The following is a 23386-nucleotide window of genomic DNA, read 5'->3' on the forward strand; positions in this document are numbered from 1 at the left end:
AGGGAGGCTGGACTCCTGGGGTGCCTCCAGCCCTGAGGTGTTCCTGAGGCTCACGGTCGCCTTTCTCAGCTGGGAAACCACGAGCCTCGGGACTTGCTGCCATCGAATCAAAACACAAGTGAGCTGCAGCGATGGGCAAAGGAGGGGCAGGACTGGTTGTTTTACACATGGGGAAACTAAGGCTCAGCTGTTTTACACAAGGGGAAACTGAGGCTCAGCTGTTTTACACATGGGGAAATGGCACTTGTCAAGGTCACATGGTTGGCACACGATAGAGTCAGGTTCAAAACTACGCTGGACTGACTCCAAAGCCACCCACACAGACATCTGTCTCACTGCTGCCTTGTTCTCAATACTATGGAGGATGCAGAGATGACAGCTCAGAGGAAGGGCATAAAAGCCTTTTGCTGAATGAGTAACTTTTTCTGGGCCAATCTCCTCACCTCCCCATTTTCCTATCTCTAAAATGGGCATACCACTTCCTTCCTAAGGCACAAAATAAACATGACCTAAGAATAAAATGAGACAACAGCTAGGAAAACTTTCCAGTAAGCTGAGTGCTGGAAAGGAGGCTTTTCTGTGGATAAGGATGGGGGGAGGGAGGAGAATGCGGATACTCACATAGTAGGTATTGTCATTTTCATTGTAGGCCAACTTGACGACACCATAGGAGCCCTGGATAAAGGGAGATGCCCATGACATACTATCCAGAAGTTAAGATCTGCAAAATGAGAACCCTAATACAGACGTTGCAAACCGGCAGCCCATTGGTCAAATCTGTCCCGCAACTGTATTTTGTTGGAGCCCAGGTTTTTACAAAGTTTGGATTAGTTGCCAAGATTTAAAAACAGAAAGATCTGGGCGGAGCACAGTGGCTCATACCTGTAATCCCAATACTTTGGGAGGCCGAGGTAGGCGGATCACTTGAGGTCAGGAGTTTGAGACCAGCCTGGCCAACATGGTGAAACCCCGTCTGGCCAACATGGTGAAACCCCGTCTCTACTAAAAATACAAAAATTAGCCGGGGCATGGTAGCAGGCACCTGTAATCCCAGCTACTCAGGGGGCTGAGGCTTGAGAATCACTTAAACCCGAAAGCAGAGGCTGCAGTGAGCCAAGATTTCGGCACTGTACTCCAGCCTGGGCAACACAGTGAAATTCAGTCTCAAAAAAAACAGAAAGGTCTGATATAAAAATCTATATTCCTTGCCAGGCACGGTGGCTTACACCTGTAATCCCAGCACTTTGGGAGGCCAAGGCGGGCAGATCACTTGAGGTCAGGTTTGAGAACAGCCTGGGCAACATAGTGAAACCCTGTCTCTACAAAAATTACAAAAATTAGCCAGGTGTGGTGGTGCACACCTGTACTCCCAACTACTTGGGAGGCTGAGGCAGGAGAATCGCTTGAGCCTAGGAGGCAGAGGTTGCAGTGAGCCGAGATTGCACCACTGCGCTCCAGCCTTGGTGATAGAGCAAGACCCTGTCTAAAAAAAAAAAAAAAATCAAGATTCCTAGTTTCTTTTGAAAAAATGGAAAGATCTAGCTATATGTAGCCCTCATTTCCATATGTTAATGGTTTGCCACCGTCCTTACCACTCCCTACTACCTTACAGCTGGCATGCCTCACTCCTTTATATTACTTACTTGTTTTCTATTGGCATTTGGATTTTTGACCATGGTGATGATACCCCCCATTAGCTAAAACAAAAGCAAAACTAGATGTCAGAGTACCTCGGGGTGAAACAAAACCCCAAATGTATTGGGGATGTAACTATCACCAAGGCGATATGGAATTTCGTTGGAAGCTTTCTGAGCTTCTGCAGAAACATATTTAATTTTAAGATACAAGAAAACAAAACTAAACCAAAAACCTAGATCATTGATGACAAAACCCTCTCCACCAACCTCGCCTTCAAAGACTCCTCTCCTGCTCCCAGCTTTACCCCGTTCCCTCCACAGTATCTGAATGACCCTGGTGAATGCAGAAAGCCAGCCTAGCCCTGGGGATATTTACCTTTCCAATTTCATCCTTCAGGGTATACTGATTCAGCTGCACACAGTCCTAGAGAGTAAGCAGAGACACGTGGAAAATGAATTTTAAGTTTGCAACTAGAGGCCAGGCACGGTGGCTCACGCCTATAAGCCCTTCAGGAGACCAAGGCGGGAGGATCACTTGAGTTCAGGAGTTCCAGACCAGCCTGGCCAACATGGTCAAATCCCGTCTCTATTAATAATATAAAAATTAGCCAGGCGTGGTGGTGGGCACCTGTAATCCCAGCTACTCAGGAGGCTGAGGCACGAGAATCGCGTGAGCCCAGGAGGTGGAGGTTGCTTGAGCGGAGATTGCACCATTGCACTCCAGCCTGGGCAAAAGAGTAAAAACTGTGTCTCAAAAAAAAAAAAAAAAAAAAAAGTTTGCAACTTGATACATTTCTCCAAATTAAACACACACAGGTAACCAGAACCCAAATCAAGAAAGAGAACATCCCCAGCTCCCAGAAGCCACTCGCACCTCTGCCCTCCCCTGGGTGGCCACTCTCTTGACTTCTAACAATACTGATTTTACTTGTTGTACTTTGTCAAAATGTAACCACACACTGTGGACTCTTGTAAAACCCATTTTTTAAAGAAGGTTGTTCCTACTTTTAAAAAGTAAATTTTAAATCAAACAAGTAATCCTTGGCTACATTGTCCTGTAAAACATAAAGTGATACAAGAAAAGCAAGTCTGCGCAACCTTGGGGTAGACAAGGGTTTCTTAGATAATACAAAAAAGGTACAGACAAAAGAAACAAATGATAAATTGGACTTCACCAAAATTAAAACTCTGGCTTTTTTTTCTTTTTGAGATGGAGTTTTGCTCTTGTTGCCCAGGCTGGAGTGCAATGGCACAATCTCGGCTCACCACAACCTCCGCCTCCCAGATTCAAGCAATTCTCCTGCCTCAGCCTCCCAAGTAGCTGGGATTACAGGCACCCACCACCACGCCCAGCTAAATTCTTTGTATTTTTAGTAGAGATGGGGTTTCTCCATGTTGGCCAGGCTGGTCTCTAACTCCTGACCTCAGGTGATCCTCCCGCCTTGGCCTCCCAAAATGCTGGGATTACAGGCGTGAGCTACTGGGCCTAGCCTGTTTTGTTTTTTGTAGAGATGGGTCTTGCTATGTTGCCCAGGCTGGTCTCAAACTCCTGGTCTTAAGTGATCCTCCCGCCTCAGTCTCCCAAGTAGCTGGGATTACAGGCATAAGCCATTGCACCAGGCCTTGATAGTTTCTTAACAAACATCTGCCGTACCACAGGCCATTCTACCCAATAGAAGTGAAAATGTGTTTACAAAGACTTGCATATAAATATTAATAACAGCTTTAGTTGTAATAATAAAAAAATGGAAGCAATCCAAATGTCCTTCCACAGGTAAATGAATAAACAAACTGTGGTACGTCCATACAATTGAAATTATTCAGCAATAAAAAGGAACAACAGATATACGCCACAACATGGATAAATCTCAAAATCATGATGCTGTGAAAGAAGCTAAGCTAAAAAGGAACCGTTGCTCATAGGTCCTAGATCTGTTTTTGGCTCATGCTGTGAATTCTCCCTCCTCTCAACTCTCCAGGGCCCAATTTTCATCTCCAATTATGAAAGTTTTTCCTGGCCTTCAAAATGTAGTCCCTATAGCCCCTTCAAAATCAGCCCCTTTGGCAGTGCACAGTGGCTCATGCCTGTAATCCCAGCACTTTGGGAGGCTGAGGCAGGTGGATCACTTGAGGTCAGGAGTTCGAGACCAGCCTGGCCAACATGGCATAACCCCATCTCTACTTAAAAAACAAACAAAAAAAAAAATTAACTGGGCATGGTGGTGCACACCTGTAGTCCCAGCTACTCATGAGCTGAGGGAGGAGAATAGCTTGAACCTGGGAGGTGGAGGTTGCAGTGAGCCAAAATCACGCAACTGCACTCCAGCCTGGGTGACACAGCAACCCTCTGTCTCAACAACAACAACAACAACAAAAAGCCCCTTTAGAAAGGCATCCTGATGTTGGGTCTTCTTCCAATTAAATTCATTCGTTCCTTCAACAAATATTTTTGCGCTCCTACTATGCACCAGGTACTGTGCTAGGCTCTGGGGATGGGATAGGGTGTGGAGGTGGATGAAATTATCCTATGGAGCTTACGTTCTGGCTGGGTGGAGACAGGCAATAAACAACTGAACCAACGCACAGATAATCAGATGCTGATGAACGTTATGAAGGAAAGCAAATAGGGCCATGGGGCAGAGAGAGGCTGGAGGGTGCTTTAGGGAGGGTGGCCCAGGAAGCCTTTTGGAGGAGGTGATACTGGAGTTGAGACTTGGACATTATCGGAATAGGCCTTACAAAGTTGGCATGGGGTGGTGGGGGAGGTGGTTCCAAGCAGAAGGAACAGCGAAAGAGTACAGACCCAAGGCAAGAGCTTGGATTCCGAGGAATGTGAAGGCAGGAACAGAGGGAGCTTAGGGAGCTGGCAGCAGAATGGCAGGAGGGATGGGAAAGGGTCAGACCACACAGGGCCCTGTGAACCCTGGTGAGGATCTGAGTTCTCTCTATCCCCGCAGGGTTTACGGTAAGGGTCCTGTGAGAGATGCACAGCAAGCGCTGAACCCAGTGCCTGGTGCCAACACACACTCGGCCAGGCGGGTCGTCGCCAGGCTCTCAGTGACCCGCCTCATTCCATCACACCTTCGCCCATACCTCAGTCTCTTTGCTGGAGGCTCCCTCCGGCCCTGCAACTGCTCTGTCCACACAAACAGCGGGTCACACACACCTGCCCCAGCAGCCCTCACCCATGAGTATAAACACCCCAGCTCCCTTGCCCCTGGTGGGATGACTGAGGCTGCTGCTCTGTGCTGTTCCCCAGGGTCCCACGGAAGGAAAAAGCCCCAGCGGCCCACACTCCACACTGGTAACCGGCTCCATGACCCACCCTTTGCTGACTGCCTTCCCTTCCCCATGCTGATTCACGACCCCCCTAGGGCCCCTTTTTGGCCCCAGCTGCCCCCAACGTTCCCTGGAGTCAACTCCTAGGTCAACCGTGGCACTCAGATCCTTCTGGGGGAGCCCAACCTTCCACAGAGGCCCTGCTGGGGGCAGGGAAGGGCACCAGGGACCCCTAGGACCTGGCTCACCACCGGCTCACGCACCTGCATACCCGTGATGGAGACGTGGTGAGACTCCACTGTCGGCCGCCGGGGCAGCCGAGGCGAGGACTGCGGGGAGCTGACGGGTGAGTAGGGCAGGGACGGGCAGATGCAGCGTCCGTTCATGTCCAGGCTGCCACCGGCTGCCAGCCCACCCTGGGACCGCTCTTGCAGAGACAGCTTGCGACCGGAGAGGTGGGGCCGGGCCTGGGACCCGGAGGTGTCAAGGGGGACCTCTTGGCCATCGGCCTCCAGGGGCCGGTCCCGCGCCAAGCCGAGGTCCACAGCACAGCCCGGCTCACACTCGGTGACCACAATGAAGGACTCCATGCCCAGGTGGATGCTCAAGGATGAGAGGCCCCGCAGGGCCTCACAGGGCTTCTGGCTTTCGCTGCTGCTGCTGCCCCTGCCCCCCAGCTCATCCTGGGGGGCGGCCCGGTTGCTGCTGGGCTGGCTAGAGACACATGATGACATGGTGCATGCGCCAGCTTCATCCAGCACACTGGGGCACTCCCATCCGGCAGCGGAGCCACCTGCAGAAAGAGAAAGGGTCAGCTGGCCCAGCTCCTACAGGCAGGGACAGGAAAGGATCCCCTCTCCTCCTGGCCCAGGCTGCTGTCTAATTCCTGCCTCCAGTTGACATCCTAAAAAAATCTTGCAAAACATGGTGTGATCTGATCTGAGTCTATACAGAAAAGCAGAGTCTGCATCTTCTTATATTTTTTCTTTTATTATTTTTTCTTTTTTTTTCTTTTTTTTTTTTGAGACAAGGTCTCTCCCTCTCTCTGTTGCCCAGGCTGGAGTACAGTGGTGCGATCATAGCTCACTGTACCCTTGAACTCCTAGGCTCAAGTGATCCTCCCATCTCAGCCTCCCAAGTAGCTGGAACTACTTCTCACATACCATGACAATAATTCCTAACTCAATTCCTATAGGAACAAGTATAAGAAAACCCCCAAACAGAGCACACATATCCCCTACAGAATTGACAGCTGCTTCCAGCTCAAGCCAATTGTTGCTCGGCAGGAATCTGGGCCTACTATTGCTGGTCTTCCCTTTGTTTTTCCCAAGAGAAGCCCTAAGGAGGTTAATAAGTTTGCCTGACTTTTTATTTTTAAATGCTGGGCATTAACAATGCAGGTCAGGGCTGGACATGGTGGCTCACACCTGTAATCCCAGCATTTTGGGAGGCCAAGGCAGGCAGATTACTTGAGGCCAGGAATTCCAGATCAGCCTGGCCAACATGGTGAAACCTCATCTCTACTAAAAATACAAAAATTAGCCGGGCATGGTGGCGTGTGCCTGTAATCCCAGCTACTCAGGAGGCTGAGGCAGGAGAATCGCTGGAATCCAGGAGGCGGAGGTTGCAGTGAGCCGAGATCATGCCACTGCACTCCAGCCTCAGCAATAGACCAAGACTGTATCAAAAAAAAAAAAAAAAAAAAAGGTCGGGGAGAATCAAGTATATGCCACAATATGAATGAACCTCTAAAATATTATGCTACCTGAAGGAAGCCAGTCACAAAAGGTCACATATATATGATTCTATTTATATGAAATTTTTAAAATATGCAACTCCACAGAGACAGAAAGTAGACTAATGGTTGCCTAGGACTGTGGGGGTGGTGACATTAGTGGGTGTGGGGAATGGCTGCTTAATGGGCACAGGGTTTCCTTTTGGGGTGATCAAAACGTTTTGAAACTAGATAGAGGTAATGGTTGCACAGCATTGTGAACGTACTAAATGCCACTGAACTATACACTTCAAAATGGCCAACTTATGTTACATGAACTTATATCTCAATTTTTTAAAAAAGGCCAGGCACGGCAGCTCACGCCTGTAATCTCAGCACTTTGGGAGGACAGGGCGGGTGGATCATGAGGTCAGGAGTTCAAGGCCAGCGTGACCAACATGGTGAAACCCCATCTCTACTAAAAATACAAAAATTAGCCAAGTGTGGTAATGTACACCTGTAGTCCCAGCTACTCAGGAGGCTGAGGCAGGAGAATCACTTGAACCCGGGAGGCGGAGGTTGCAGTGAGCCGAGATCACGCCACTGCACTTCAGCCTGGATGACAGAGTGAGACTCCATCTCAAAAAAAAAAAAAAAAGAGAGAGAAGTCGGGCACAGTGGTTCATACCTGTAATCCTCCCAGCACTTTGGGAGGCCAAGGCAGGTGGATCACCTGAGGTCAGTAGTTCAAGACCAGCCTGGCCAACCTGGTGAAACCCCATCTCTACTAAAAATACAAAAATTACCTGGGCATGGTGGTGGGCACCTGTAATCCCAGCTACTCAGGAGGCTGAGGCAGGAGAATCACTTGAATCCGGGAGGTGGAGGCTGCAGTGACTGAGCCGAGATCGCGCCACTGCACTCCAGCCTGGGTGACTGAACAAGACTCATCTCAAAAAATAAAAATAAAAAAGATTAACACATCCCCTTAGGCTGTCAATTCTTACCGTCTCTGGGACAGAACATTAACCTTTGCTTAACGTGTTTGACAAATTCTGCTGGACAAATGTCACAGGTACCACTGGAATTCAGGGAGTACATTTGTGGACAGACACCTGTGGATGATGGCCACTCCATGCTAATCACCCACATCACAAAGGGTCTCTCTGGACCATCCTGGCCAACATGGTGAAACCCCGTCTCTACTAAAAATACAACAATAAGCCAGGTGTAGTGGCGCATGCCTATAATCCTAGCTACTGGAGAGGCCGAGGCAGGAGAAGTGCTTGAACCTGGGAGGCGGAGGTTGCAGTGAGCTGAGGTTGCACCACTGCACACCAGCCTGGCAACAGAGGGAGACTCCATCTCAAAAAAAAGGGCGGGGTGGGGGGTCTCTCTAGATGTCCCAGGAAAACAATGAGGGCTCAGCAGAGATTTTATGAATGAATAAAATGGTATCTCCGATGACATTGGGAGGTAGTGGGGTAAAAGAGAGGAAGGTACAGACAGCGGAAAGCCAGAGCTCCCTGGAGGATCTGGCTGAGAGGCAGAAAATGTCCCTCAGCGCTCTCGGAACGGTCCTTCCAGAAGAACTGATGGAATAGCTACTATGCCAGGCATGTGGCAGGGAAAGCCCAACAGGAAAGGCAAAAGGGAAAAACCCAACGTCCCAGCCCTGACACGGGCCTGACTCATGCACACAGAGTGGTGGTAAGAGAACGCCAAAGAGTCCAATCATGCGGCAAGATGTTCAACCCCATAGTAAGAGAACTGCAAATTCAAACTACAATCAGGCAGTCTGGTGGCTCCCCAAAAAGTTAAACGTAGAGTTGCCATATAACCAGCAATTCCTCTCCTAGGTATAGACCCAAAAGAATTGAAGGTAGGGATTCAAACGGATACTTGTACACTAATGTTCATAGCAACATCATTCACAATAGCCAAAAGGTATAACCAAGTGTCCATCAACAGATGAATGAATAAACAAAATGTGGCAGAGCCATACAACAGAATACTATACAGCCACAAAAAAGAAGGAAACTCTGACTCGCACTACAACACAGACGAACCGTGAAGACATACGCTAAGTGAAGCAAGCCAGATACTAAAGGACAAGTGTTGTAAGATTTCAGTTACATGAAGTATCTAGAATAGTCAAATTCAGGCCAGATGCAGTGGTTCGCACCTGTAATCCCAACACCTTGGGAGGCCAAGGCAGGCAGATCACTTGAGGTTAGGAGTTCCAGACCAGCCCGGCCAATATGGTGAAACCCCATCTCTACTAAAAATACAAAAATTAGCCAGGCGTGGTGTTGGGCACCTGTCATCCCAGCTACTCAGGAGGCTGAGGCAGGAGAATCACTTGAACCCGGGAGGCAGAGGTTGCAGTGAGGCGAGATTGCGCCACTGCACTCCAGCCTGGGTAACAGAGCAAGACTCCATCTTAAAAAAAAAAAAAAAAAAGTGTTTTAAAGGAAAGAAAATACCTGTAACCATGATCGGAGTTATGACGATAAGGCCTAGGATGCTACGGGATCAGACGGGGCAGGAGGTCGGAGAGGGGAGCAGTTGGTCTTATCTCCTATTTCTCTGTCCCCCATTCCCCCTTACTGTATCTGAGAAAGAAATCATCAACTCTGTCCCTGTCTCAGTTTCCCCATCAATGAGAGAATACAACTCAAGTTTGATATTTCTCTATGGCCCTAGCTGCTGCTACTTTACTTCTCCTTCTCATGATCCTTATGTCCCAGAAGAGGAAACTCAGATACCCTGAAGTTCAACAGCTTAAGGTCACTGACATCCTGTAAAGTTGGTGCCCATCTGATAGTCATAGGATTAGATGAACCAAGCACTCAGAATCATGCCCGGCACGTGGTTAAGTACTCAAAAACTACTACTTCAACAAACACCTGTTGGATGCTGATATGGTTTGACTCTGTGTCCTCTCCCAAATCTCATCTTGAATTGTACTCCCATAATTCCCGTGTGTTGTGGGAGGGACCCAGTGGGAGATAATTGAATCACGGGGGCGGGTTCCCCCATACTGTTCTCATGGTGGTAAGCCTCACGAGATCTGATGGTTTTATCAAGGGGTTCCGCTTTTGCATCTTCCTCATTCTCGCTGCCTGCTGCCCTCCATGTAAGACCGGACTTGCTCCTCCTTGACTTCCGCCATGATTATGGGGCTTCCCCAGCCACGTGGAACTATAAGTCCAGTTAAACCTTTCTGTTGTAAATTGCCCAGTCTCGGGTATGTCTTTATCAGCAGCGTGAAAACGGACTAATACAGATGCCCATGGCCTGCTCTGGTAGGTAGCCTATGCTCTGGAATGTTCCCACGAGGACCGACGTCCAAGCGAGCTGGCCTGCTCTTAAGTGTGTCCCTCAGCCCTGGCTGTGTGGCCTGCGTCCCCCAGGGCAGGCAGTCAGTCTCTCCCCCATCCTAGAGCTGCCTCTGATAGGGCTGCAAGAGTTCCTGAGAAGAAAATGAGGCCGGGCAGTGCCTGGGGAAGTCAATGGAGATTCGTTTTTTTCTCACCAACAGGAAAACAATTGCTTATCGAACTCTACACCTGGCCAAGGGCACTGAGCCATCCGCCCCCAGCAATGCTGCTTTTAATCGGCCTCCTTGGCAAGCTGGCATCTGGCCCGGGCCTCCCTCACAGCTCTGACGGAGCCTCGGCCTCTGCGGTCTGGAGGAGGATGGAGAGGAGAGACAGCTCAGACCCAGGGCAGGGACGTCGGCGCTGGCAGGGCAAGTGTGAAACCCCAGAGCTCAGCAGAGAGGAGCCCCAGAGACGCAGGCCCTGACAGGAAGAGATGCATCCAGGGGCTTCTGGCCTCACAGACACCTACAGAGTCTAGGCAGGTGTCCTGAACGGTTTGGGGGTCACAGACCCTACAAAGATCTGATGAAAGCTACCAACACTCTGTGCAGAAGAAATCATGCAAAAAGACAACAGTTTAGCCTGGAAACAGCAACGGCTAACATTCAACTGAGCTCTCATCAGGCACCCAGCACGGAGATAACCGCCTGGCCATGTAACCCTCACAGGACCAGGCCCTCTGCCAGGGAAGGACAGTGAAGCATTCGATTCCAGAGGGCGGAGCGTGAGAGGACTTTTTTGCAAAGTTGCTTGGATTTGACAAAATGTCAGCCCTGGGCCTGCATCCTTCCCCATGAAATCCAAGCAGAGGCCATCCCCCAAGGCCTTGCCTCTACCCTGTTCCCTCTCACAGGGCAGCTCATCACGAGCCACCAGAGCCTTCCTGGAGCAGATGGACCCGGGACCTGGGCCAGGATGAGGGAAACGCTCCTTCCTCTGCCAGGAAGCTGAGTGGCGCAGGCCTCCAGGAAACACCTTCTCATTTCCTAGGGGCTGTTTCCAACCTGCATCCGCTACCTCCCGCGCAGCAAGCTGCCAGTGGGTGCCAAAGAGGTGCTCCCGAGCCCGGACACACCTGTGCAGGCTCCCCTGAGGTTGCCTCATCCCGGGCACAACAAAAAGGCCCAAAACAGCTCCGAGGATCCTGCCAAGGCCACGGACGATGTCCTGCCCGGGACATCAATGTCCTCCTTGGGAAAATGGGCTCAGCCAGCCGAAGTCAGGGACCCCAAACGGAGGGACCGGCTAAAGCCATGGCAGAAGAACGTGGATTGTGAAGATTTTATGGACGTTTATTAGTTCCCCAAATTAATACTTTTGTAATTTCTTATGCCTGTCTTTACTGCAATCTCTAAACATAAATTGTAAAGATTCCATGGACACTTATCACTTCCCCAGTCAATACCCTCGTGATTTCTTATGCCTGTCTTATTTAATCTCTTAATCCTGTCAGTTGAGAAGGATGTATGTCGTCTCAGGACCCTCTGATAATTGCATTAACTGCACAAACTGTACAGCATGTGTGTTTGTGCAATATGAAATCTGAGCACCTTGAAAAAAGAACAGGATAACAGCAATCGTTCAGGGAATAAGAGAGATAACCTTAAACTCTGATCGCCGGTGAGCCGGGCAGAACAGAGCCATATTTCTCTTCTTTCAAAAGCAAATGGGAGAAATATCGCTGAATTCTTTTTCTCAGCATGGAACGTCCCTGAGAAAGAGAATGCGCACCTAGGGGTAGGTCTCTGAACTGGCCCCCCCGGTGCGTATCTGTCTCTTATGGTCAAGACTGCAGAGGTGAGATAGACTCCAGTCTCCCATAGCGCTCCCAGGCTTATTAGGAATGGGAAATTCCCGCCTGATAAATTTTGGTCAGACTGGCTGATCTCAAAACCCTGTCTCCTGATAAGATGTTATCAATGACAATGGTGCCCGAAACTTCATTAGCAATTTTAATTTCACCTGGGTCCTGTGGTCCTGTGATCTCGCCCTGCCTCCACTTGCCTTGTGATATTCTATTACCCTGTTAAGTACTTGATGTCTGTCACCCACACCTATTCGCACACTCCCTCCCCTTTTGAAAATCCCTAATAAAAACTTGCTGGTTTTTGTGGCTTGTGGGGCATCACGGAACCTACCGACATGTGATGTCTCCCCCAGACGCCCAGCTTTAAAATTTCTCTCTTTTGTACTCTGTCCCTTTATTTCTCAAGCCAGCCGACGCTTAGGAAAATAGAAAAGAACCTATGTGATTATCGGGGCAGGTCCCCCAATAGGCGCGGGCCTCCAGGAAACACATTCTCATTTCCTAGGGGCTGTTTCCAACCTGCATCCGCTACCTCCCGTGCAGCAAGCTGCCAGTGGGTGCCAAAGAGGTGCTCCCAAGCCCGGACACACCTGTGCAGGCTCCCCTGAGGTTGCCTCATCCCGGGCACAACAAAAAGGCCCAAAACAGCTCCGAGGATCCTGCCAAGGCTACGGATGATGTCCTGCCTGGGACATCAATGTCCTCCTTGGGAAAATGGGCTCAGCCACACCCTGTCTCACATGGGGAAACTGAGGCCCACGGAGGTCCTCAAGGAAATGTGTTCATTCATTCATTCATTTGTTCTTACATGTAGTAATTATAAAGCAATGATCACGTGCTGGATAAACAAAACAGATGTGGTTTTTGCCCTCGAGGGGACTGACAGTCCAATGAGGGGGACCAACATTTAAAAGTAGGTGCACAAGGCCGGGTGCGGTGGCTCACGCCTGGAATCCCAGCACTTTGGGAGGCCGAGACGGGTGGATCACCTGAGGTCAGGAGTTCAAGACTAGCCTGGCCAAATGGTGAAACCCCGTCTCTACTAAAAATACAAAAATAGCCAGGTGTGGTGGCGGGCGCCTGTAATCTCAGCTACTTGGGAGGCTGAGGCAGGAGAATCGCTTGAGCCTGGGAGGCAGAGGTTGTGGTGAGCCAAGATTGGGCCATTGCACTCCAGCCTGGGTGACAAAGCGAGAGTCCATCTTGAAAAAGAAAAAGTAGGTCCCAAGTGAATCTATAAGCACAGACTGGGGCAGAAGACCAGGATATGATCAAAGAGAATACCAGAGGGGATCACTTTAGATTTGAAGGGAGGCGGTGGGTGAAAGAAGGCCCCTCTTGGTGAACGTCTATTAGGCTGAGACCTACAGGGTGAGTAGATACTAAAGGAGCAGGAACTTGTTCCCAGCAGAGGAAACAGCTTCTGAGAAGGCCCTCTGTGGAAAAGAGGCGGGAGAGTGGAGGCAACAGAAACAAGTTCCCTGGGTCTGGAGCCCGGGAGCAGGAACAAAGTGGGGAAGGAGGGGCTGGAAGGGCTACAGCTTTGTGGGAAGTGGATGATGATGACGAGAGGGCAGCCCAGGGCAATGCTACAGGGACTGGGCTCAGACCCTGCTGTGAGTTGAACTGTGTCCCCCAAAAAAGTTATATGGCAGTTCTAACCCTCAGGACCTCAGAATGTGGCCTTATTTGGAGACAGGTCTTTACAGAGATTATGAAGTTAAAATGAGGTCATTAGGGTGGGCCCCAGTCCAACAGGCCTAGTCCAATAAAGGGGAAAGGTAGACACACAGCCAGCCAGCACGGAGGGGGAAGGCCACACGGAGATGGAGGCGGAGACGATGCTCCTTCTAGAGGCCAAGGAGCATCAGAGATTATCAACAACCACCAGCAGCCAGGAGAGGCCTGGAACAGACTCCCCTCGGAGCCTTCAGAAGGGACGAACCCTGCCAAGCTTGATCCCAGACTTCTGGCCTCCAGAAATGACAGAATATATCTCTGTTCTTTTTTTTTTTTTTCTTTTTGACAGAGTCTTGCTCTGTCCCCCAGGCTGGAGTGCAATGGCGCAATTTCGGCTTACTGCAACCTCCGCCTCCCAAGTTCAAGTGCTTCTCCTGCCTCAGCCTCCTGAGTAGTTGGGATTACAGGCACCCACCACCATGCCCGGCTAATTTTTGTATTTTTAGTGGAGACAGGGTTTCACCATGTTGGTCAGGCTGGTCTCGAACTACTGACCTCAGATGATCCACCCGCCTCAGCCTCCCAAAGTGCTGAGATTACAGGCGTGAGCCACCACGCCCTGCCTAATATCTCTGTTCTTTAAGCCGCCCAGTGTGAGACTTGGTCACGGCTTCTCTAGGAAGATAATACAGCACCCCACCCAACCAGTGGGGTTCGGAGAAGCCGGCTGCCTTGGAGGCCACAGACTCTGAGGCATTTCCCAAAGCTCTAGCGGGAGACCTGAGAGGCTCGGCTGCATCCACGGAGGCGGTGCTGGAATATTTCAGACCCAGGGCCCTAGCCCAGCTAAGCAGGGTTATCAGATCCAGTGACACCAACTGTTACAACTGGCTCTCTCCTTCAGCGCTCTTTAATTTGGGGCCACTGAAACAACTGAGTCCGCAAAAACAAAGGCCCTCCCTTGTCAGATGGCAATAGAGATATCTCAGGCCTCAGAGACCCCATCCTCATCATAGTCCCTAGAACAAAAACGTTGCAAATGGTGACTCCTGTGTGACATCTGGCCACCGATATACTGGCCTTACACCAGGTTCAAAGCTATTTGAAGAAGTGGTGGCTCATGGCCGTAATCCCAGCACTCGGGGAGACCGAGGTGGGAGGATGACTTGATGCTGAATTCAAGATCAGCCTGGGCAACATAGTGAGACCCCATCTCTACAAAAAAAATTTTTTTAATTAGTTGGGCATGGTACTCACACCTGTAGTCCCAGCTTACTCAGGAGGCTGAGGCGGGAGGATGGCTTGAGCCCAGGAGTTGGAGGCTGCAGTGAACTATGATTGCACCACTGCACTCCAGCCTGGGTGGCAGAATGAGATCCTTTCGCTAAATAAATAAATAAATAAATAAATAAATAACTATTTGAATGAGATGCCAACATTTCAGAGCCAGGAGATTTCAGATAAAAGTGCAAATTTACAGATTCTCTTGAAGAACTGCACACTGATAGCACTGGGCCTGTGTTCTATCCTGGCAACCACTCGCTGCAGCTCTGGGCAGGGGACACACTCACCAGCACACCACAGTCCTCACCACTTCCCAGTGCCTCTCCAAAGCTGAGGACAGGCTGCCTGCCACGGCCCACGCCCTCCCCTCGGCCCACATCTCATGCCCTGCCTCTCCGCTACAGGTGTCAGCCCCTGCTTTCAAGTCATTGAATGTCAGTGCAAAGACAGGTGCACATCAGTGGTCACCTGCTCTGACCATTTCATTCCACCAATGAGGAAAATGAAGGTTCAGAAGGATTTACTGATTTGCCTAAAGTCACGCAGTGGTTCTAGGCAGGGCGACAATTGGGCTGAGTTTTGTTGTTCTTGTTTATTTTTATTTTTATTTATTTACTTATTTTTGAGATGGAGTCTCGCTCTGTTGCCCAGGCTAGAATGCAGTGGCGTGATCTCGGCTCAGCGCAACCTCTGCCTCCCAGGTTTAAGCAATTCTCCTGCTTCAGCTTCCCAAGTAGCTGGGGACTACAGGCACGCCACCATGCCCAGCTAATTTTTGTGTTTTTTGGTGGAGACAGGGTTTCACCATGTTGCCCAGGCTGGTCTCGAACTTCTGACTTCAAGTGATCCACCTGCCTTGGCCTCCCAGAGTGCTGGGATTACAGGCATGAGTCACCGCACCCGGCCGGGCTGAGTTTTTCAGGAAGGGGCCAACAATTACAGGCATAGCCCTGCCATGTCCACATATTGCGTCCTGAATAAAGTCCAGGCTGGACCAAAATCTCTAACAAGGGATTTGGGCAGGCAGCCCATTCCTCTGCCTTCCTGGGACCTCGACCTGTGTTTGAGAGAGATGAGAGCGAAAGCACAGGGTCTCAAAGTGCTTGGAGGAGAAATGCACAGGATTTGGGCACAGGGACATGGACATGACTAACTCATGAGAGCTGTGGCTTTGCCCTCCTTGTTTACAGCTGAATTCCCGGGCCTAGAACTTTCTAGGACACTGCTCGCACTCAGTAAATACTGACTAGAAGTTGTTGTTTATTTCTTCTGTCCCAAGGCCACTCAGAAGGTCAGAAGCTTTCTTTAGCTGGCCTAGAGTTGAAGTTTCTTTAGTCTGATAACAGCAGCCCAATTTATGTCTGGGAAGCCATCCCTCCACATGAGAGGTGGCCCTACAGGGCTGACCCCACCATCAGCTTCAGAGATTTGCATGTGACTCAAGCCTGGCCAGCTGGCTATCAATTGCTCTGGTCAAGTGGGTAACTCAAGAATAGATATGAGGCCAGGCACAGTGGTTCACGCCTGTAATCCCAGCACTTTGGGAGGCCAAGGCGGACAGATCACTTGAGGCCAGGAGTTCGAGACCAGCCTAGCCAACATGGTGAAACTCCACCTCTACTATAAATACAGAAATTAGCCAGGTATGGTGGCGCATGCCTGTTATCCCAGCTACTCAGGAGGCTGAGGCACGAGAATCACTTGAACCCGGGAGGGGGAGGTTGCAGTGAGCCAAGATCGCACCACTGCACTCCAGCCTGGGCAACAGAGCAGGACCTTATCTAAAAAAGAAACAGAATAGATGTGTGGGCCAGGCACAGTGGCTCACACCTGTGCTCCTAGCACTGTGGAAGTCTGAGGTGGGCAGATCCCTTGAGCCCAGGAGTTTGAGACCAGCCTGGGCAACATGGCGAGACCTCATCGCTACAAAAATACAAAAAAAAACTAGCTGGGCATGGTGGCGTACACCTGTAGTCCCAGCTACTAGGGAGGCTGAGGTGGGAGGATCGCTTGAGCTGGGGAGGTTGATGCAGCAGTGAGCCGTGATCATGCCACCGCACTCTAGCCTGGGTGACAGAGTGAGACCCTGTCTCAAAAAAGAGAGTAGATGTGTGACCCAAGTCAGTCTATTGGGTCTTATTCTGTGATTTTGTGGAAGTGTTGAAAAGAAAGAATGTCCTTTCTGTTGAACCTAGAGCTCAGAGGATATATTCCTAAAGCTACCAGGGGCTGGAGAGAATCCTGCCTCAGAATGAAGTCTAAGAAGAGAGAAGAGAGGTAATGGATGGAAAAGAGCTGAGGTTGGAGACACTGTTTAGGCACCTGGATTCAGCCATGCCTGAAGCTCATGTACCTCAATTTTTAACTACATGAGCCAACATATTTCCATTTTTGCTTAAGCTATTTCGTGATTAGTTTTCCATCATTTACAGTCAAGGGCCCTGACTTACAAATGACAGAGCTGATTGACAGGGAAACTGCTGTCTCCCTACACCCCAGGGCTCTCATCCAGGCCAAACTGCCAGGCAGCTATAAGGCCTCTGGCAACCTGGACAGCCTTCACCTTGACAGGCAGAAACCAGCACTTCCAACGCTGCTTTTCTCTTTCTTTTAATCTTAAAACGTCAAGGATGGGGCAGGGAAGGGCTGATGAACAGGGAGAGGAGAAGAAACTGGCATTTTCAACACAAGAATCGCATTGCTGCAGATGCAGTGATACTAATGGTTAGCCTTCTTGAGTGCTTGGCACTCTTCTAATCCTGCATCATCTCATTTAATTGTCACGACCACTTTATGAGTTATAGATACTGTTTGGTTTGGTTTGGTTTGGTTTGATTTGGTTTGGTTGAGACAGGGTCTCACTCTGTCACCCAGGCTGGAGTACAGTGGCACAATCTTGGCTCACTGCAGCCTTGATCTCCCGGGCTCAAGCATTCCTCCCACCTCAGCCCCTCAAGTAGCTGCAACTACAGATGCGCACCACTACGCCTGGCTAAATAGGTCCTGCTATTATCCCTGTTCCACCAGTGAGGAAACTGAGGCACAGGGAGCCTGGCTGACTTGCCCACAATCATCCAGCTTCTGAGTGCTTCAGGAGGGCACAAGTGTGAATGCTCACTATACAGAAGCTGTTGCCAAGAAAGAACTTTGGCAGTTACTGAATTCACGGCCCTCAGTTGGCTTCCTTTTTTGGGGGGCGGGGCGGTTGGGGACAGGGTCTCACTCTATTGCCCAGGCTGGAATGCAGTGGTGCAATCATAGTTCACTGCAGCCTCGAACTCCTGGGCTCAGGTGATCCTCCCACCTTACCTCCCAAGTATCTGGGACTACAGGCATACACCACCACACTTGGCTAATTTTTTGTATTTTTGGTAGAGATGGGGTTTTGCCATGTTGCCCAGGCTGGTCTCAAACTCCTGGGCTCAAGTGATCCACCTGCCTCAGTCTCCCAAAGTGCTGGGATTATAGGCATGAGCCACTGTGCCTAGCTGGTTTCAATTTATTTTAAAACGAAATCTCTTAAATCTCTAATCCTGCCGTGCTAACTCTTCATCTTCCCCTCTAGCCCTTGTCCATATGCATCACATTTTACAAAATTAAAAATAGCGTATGCATATCATTTCACATCCTTGCTTCCATGTGTCATAAGAGCACATTCTCACATGGCTTTTGCAATCAGCGCAACAGAGGCTGCAGATGGAGTCACCGAGACTCAGAGAAGTTGAGATGACATCATCCAGGCAGCCCAGCAGGCTCGCAGTTGGGCCAGGAGGAGATCCAGGTGGCCTGCCCTGCAGCCCAGTGACCCTTGAGGCCCTGGATGCTCACAGAGTAAGCAGTTCCCCTGTCTTGCTGCTTGCCAGGGCCAACTGTCTTAAGAGTTCTTAGGCAGCTATTACTTAGTCAGTAATGAAATATCACTGAATGGCCCCAGTCACGCAGTCAGACATCTAAAGCCAGCTGTGGGCCAGGCACAGTGGTGGCTTATACCTATAATGCTAGTGCTTTGGGAGGCCGAGGCAGGAAGATCGCTTGAGGCCAGGATTCGAGACCAGCTTGGGCAACACGGCAAGACCCCATCGCCACACAAAAAAATGTTTACATTAGCCAAGTGTGGTGCTGCACACCTGTGGTCCCAGCTCCGTCAGAGGCTGAGGTGAGAGGATCCCTTGAGGCCAGGAGGTTGGGGCTGTACTGAGCTATGATTGCACCATTGCATTCCAGCCTGAGCAACAGAGAAAGGCTCTGTCTCGAAAATTTTTAAATTTAAAAAATATAAATAAAAATAAAGCCAGGTGTGCATGGGTGGCCCCAGCCTTGAAGTGTGAGGAGCTTACGAATGTGTGGGTGAGTTTGGGTATGTGTTTAGGGGAGGGAGGTATTTGGAAATAAAGTGTAGAAACCATCTTCCTTCCTTCCTCTTCCCCCACTGCATCCCTCCCAATCTTTCATTAAACCAAAGGAAGAGGTTGGAAAACAACTGGAATTTCAGTTTGTAATGAACAAGAAAAAGACTTCTACCCAGCATGCTCTTGGCAAATCAGAGATGGAGAGGGCCAGCTCGAAACCCACAGGCATCGGTGCCTGGGCTACCCACGGCCCCTCTCCCTCCCTCCTCCCCACCTTTTGGACATCATGCTAAATCTAGCTGCAAGCCTCCTCAGCTGAGGGACAAGAAGAGTGCAGGGAGTCAGCTCTGCCGCTCTGCGGGGCCCAACGTCCCCACACCTGGACCTAGAGGGCAGAACTGTCCAGGATGAACCGAATAAAATATTTCTCTGCCAGAAGCCTTGAAGGCAATACCCCAAAGCACATTTCAAAAACGAAAAAGGGAGTGTGCTCTCCCTTCTGCACCCTGGCCCCCGCAAAACACTGGTTCCCCATTTAAACTTCTCTAACAGAAGCTTCTCTCAGGCACCACCCACAATGCTCCTACCCCACCCACTGGGTTCCTGCCTCATGCCTAAGCCACGTGGGCAGAGGGGCAACACCTTGGCCTCCCCACTGACTCCCACCCCCCTTTCCTCCGAGGACCACCATCCCTCTCTTTTCCAGGTTGGGATTAGCATTTTTATCTCTGCAACTGCCATCTCTCAACTATTTACAGAAGCCACCAGGATAAAAAGAGGCAACATAAAAATAGTTGCTCAGCAGCTTTCAGGATGGGGTGGGGTGGGGGTGGGGGCACAACAGAATCTTCTCATTTTCTTTCATTCCTTTTCAAAAGGGAAAGGATGTCAGAATTGTTCATCTTTTCCAAAAGGCTCCGAGACCACTCACCTGGGACAGGAACCAAGTCCCAGTATTTCTCAGTTCCCCAGGGTATAGCCTGTCACCAGCACCAACCCCCCCACCCCACCCCAACCAAAAGAGCGGGCTGGGTGAAGAGTGGAGCCTGCAGAGCCAGGGCGCCCCACTCTGCCCCGTTTCCGTCACCTCCTGGGCCTCCTTCCAGCTTTCCAAAAAGCGAGCCAGTTCAAAAAAACAAAGCAAAACTTTGGCTTTTCTCTATGCTTAAAATGTTTCATAATTGAAAAAAAAAAACTTCAGTGGCAATACTACAAACATGACTGAAACTGAAACACTGGCAGCTAAAATAATCCCTTTCCCATTTGGATCACTAACGTCCCCAACGGGGAAAGCAGCAGCCAGGGGTCTTCCCTACAAAATCTAACAGAACTCACATCATTTTAAAGATGTCTTTTTTATTATCTTGGTTTTGTTGAGAAAGGGGTCCAATCAGGGAAGAAAACAAATAATAATTCTAAATCTTATTTCTCAGAGCCCAAAACTATTCGGAAATGCTTTCCATCCCATAACCTGCCGGGGAAGGTGGACTCCACTCCATCAGAAAACGAGCATAATTTGCCAGTAAAAGGAGCCAAAGTTGGGCGCGATGGCTCATGCCTGTAATCCCAGCACTTTCGGAGACTGAGGCGGGCGGATCACCTGAGGTCAGGAGTTCGAGACCAGCCTGGCCTACATGGTGAAACCTCGTCTCTACTAAAAATACAAAAATTAGCCAGGCGTGATGGGACGTGCCTGTAATTCTAGCTACTTGGAAGGTTGAGGCACGAGAATCGCCTGAAACCGGGAGGCAGAGGTTGCAGTGAGCTGAGATCATGCTACTGCACTCCAGCCTGAGGGACAGAGCAAGACCCTGTCTTTAAAAAAAAAAAAAAAAAAAGGCGGGGGGGAGCCAAGGGAGGCCTAAGACCTCAGGAAGAGAAGGTACATCAGGAAAGGATACAGATCCCAGAGGACCTTGAGCCTTGATTTTCTCATCTGTGAAATGGTGCCAGACCTACCTAAGAGGGTGGCTATAGAGTTGATCTTCTCTATGGCAGTCCCTAGTACACAGCGTGGCTCAAGGTAATTGTTCCGCAAAGATCATGTCCTCCCTTCCTTTCTGTACTCCGCTTCCCTTGTCTGGAACATGGAAGGGTTCAGGAGCTGATCTCTGCTGTCCTTCCTCTCAGGCCAGCTTTCCATTTCTGCTTTCTTGGCGGGTATTCCTGGCAAAGCTATCAGGACAGAATGGGCTGACTCCACTCACGGCCACAGGGCCGTGGCACTATCTGTCTGCTTTTCTCTACTTTGTGGATTTACTTACCTGGAAAAAAGTCTCACAAAATATATACTAATAAAATCACATGGGGACCTTCATTTAACAAAACAGGGCTGGTTGTAATGGCTGACAACTGTAATCCCAGCACTTTTGGAGGCCAAGGCAGGAGGATCACTTGAGCCCAAGAGTTTCAGACTAGCCTGGGCAACAAAGCAAGACCCTGTCTCTACAAAAAAATTAAAAATATTAGCCAGGTGTGGTGGCGCAGGGCTGTAGTCCCAGCTACTCAGGAGGCTGAGGCAGGAGGATCTCTTGAGCCTGGGAGGTTGAGGCTGCAGTGGGCCATGATGGCAACACTGCACTCCAGCCTGGGCGACTGAGTGAGATCCCATCTCAAAAACAAACAAAAAATCATCATAACTGAAAAGAATGGAACTGAATAAAATCAAGACTGTCCCTGAAAATTGTAATGAAATGACCATGAATTGATCCAGGAGGCAATGGGTTTGTTTTGTTGTTATTGTTTTGTGGTTTTTTCTTTTTGACACGGAGTCTCACTCTGTCACCCAGGCTGGAGTGCAGTCACACTGATCTCGGCTCACTGCAGCCTCTGCCTCCCGGGTTCAAGCGATTCTCCTGCCTCAGCCTCCAGAGCAGCTGGGATTACAGGCGCGTGTCAACACACCCGGCTAATTTTTGAATTTTTAGTAGAGACGGGGTTTCACCATGTTGGCCAGACTGGTCTTGAACTCCTGACCTTAAGCTATCCACCCGCCTCGGCCTCCCAAAGTGCTGGGATTACAGGCGTAAGCCACTGTGCCTGGCCAGCAATGGGTTTAAATGGGGAGCCACAATTCTTGCAAGGGGTAGGTAAGGGTGCAATGAAGGGAATCCCAAAAACCTTGGGTTGGGAAACTGGTTCCTGAGTGATTTCAAGAAACCTTTCTTCCATCACCTGCTCCCTCCAAACAGAGTGACAAAAAAATGTCTTATGCCAAGAAGTTCATTAACTGAGGGGCTACAGAGACACGGGAATGGACAAAGTAGCCTTAAGACGCCCTTATGGTGGAAACAACCCAAATGTCTATCAATGGATGAATGTATACACAAAATGCGGTCCATCCACACAATGGAATAGTACTGGGCCGTAGAAGCGAATGAAGAACTGACAGCCACTACGGCATGGATCAGTCTTGAAAGCATGAAGCCAGACACAAAAGTCATATATTACATGATTCTATTTATATGAAATGTCCAAAACAAGCAAATCCAGAGAGACAGAAAGTAGGCTGGTGGTTGCCAGGGGCTGCAGGGAGGGGCACTGGGAAGAGAGAGTGATAGTTTAATGGGTACAAGGTTTCCTCTGGGGGTGATGAAAATGCTCTGGAACTAGACAGAAGTAGTGGTTGTACAACATTATAAATGTACTAAATGCCACTGAATTGTTCACTTTAAAATGGTTAAGTTTGGGCTGGGCATGGTGGCTCACGCCTGTAATCCCAGCACTTTGGGAGGCCGAGGCGGGCAGATCACGAGGTCAAGAGATCAAGACCATCCTGGCCAACATGGTGAAACCCCGTCTCTACTAAAAATACAAAAATTAGCTGGGCATGGTGTCACATGCCTGTAATCCCAGCTCCTTGGGAGGCTGAGGCAGGAGAATCGCTTGAACCCAGGAGCTGGAGGTTGCAGTGAGCCGAGATCACGCCACTGCACTCCAGCCTGGCGACAGAGTGAGACTCTGTCTCAAAAAAATAAATAAATAAAATAAAACAAAATAAAATAAAATGGTTAAGCTTATATTATGTGAATTTCACCTCAATTTTTTTTTTTTCTTTTGAGAAGGAGTCTTGCTTTGTCGCCCAGGCAGGAGTGCAGTGGCACGATCTTGGCTCACTGCAACATCCACCTCCCGGGTTCAAGCGATTCTCCTGTCTCAGTCTCCCGAGTGGCTGGGATTACAGGCACAAGCTACCAGGCTCAACTAATTTTTATTGTATTTTTAGTGGGGACGGGGTTTCGCTATGTTGG

The 23386-nt window shown here is 49.6% G+C and overlaps 1 protein-coding gene across 17 annotated transcripts in view; it reads right to left on the reverse strand.

Moving 5' to 3' along the window:
• The window catches only part of CAMKK2 (calcium/calmodulin dependent protein kinase kinase 2), a 66878-nt gene that overhangs the window by 38007 nt on the left and 5485 nt on the right, over window positions 1-23386 (reverse strand). For all 17 annotated transcript variants that reach the window (XR_010147810.1, XM_016924397.4, XM_016924396.4 and 14 more), the window contains exons 2-4: window positions 5180-5709; window positions 2014-2061; window positions 622-675 (exon numbers count right to left, since the gene is read on the reverse strand). Coding sequence is in view for 16 of the 17 variants with exons in the window: in XM_016924397.4 (XP_016779886.1) it covers window positions 622-675; window positions 2014-2061; window positions 5180-5650 (573 nt within the window). In the remaining variant the exon portion in view is untranslated. The remainder of the gene's footprint in view (window positions 1-621; window positions 676-2013; window positions 2062-5179; window positions 5710-23386) is intronic.

This window comes from Pan troglodytes, chromosome 10 (genome assembly GCF_028858775.2).
Source record: "Pan troglodytes isolate AG18354 chromosome 10, NHGRI_mPanTro3-v2.0_pri, whole genome shotgun sequence".
Lineage (NCBI taxonomy): Eukaryota > Metazoa > Chordata > Mammalia > Primates > Hominidae > Pan > Pan troglodytes.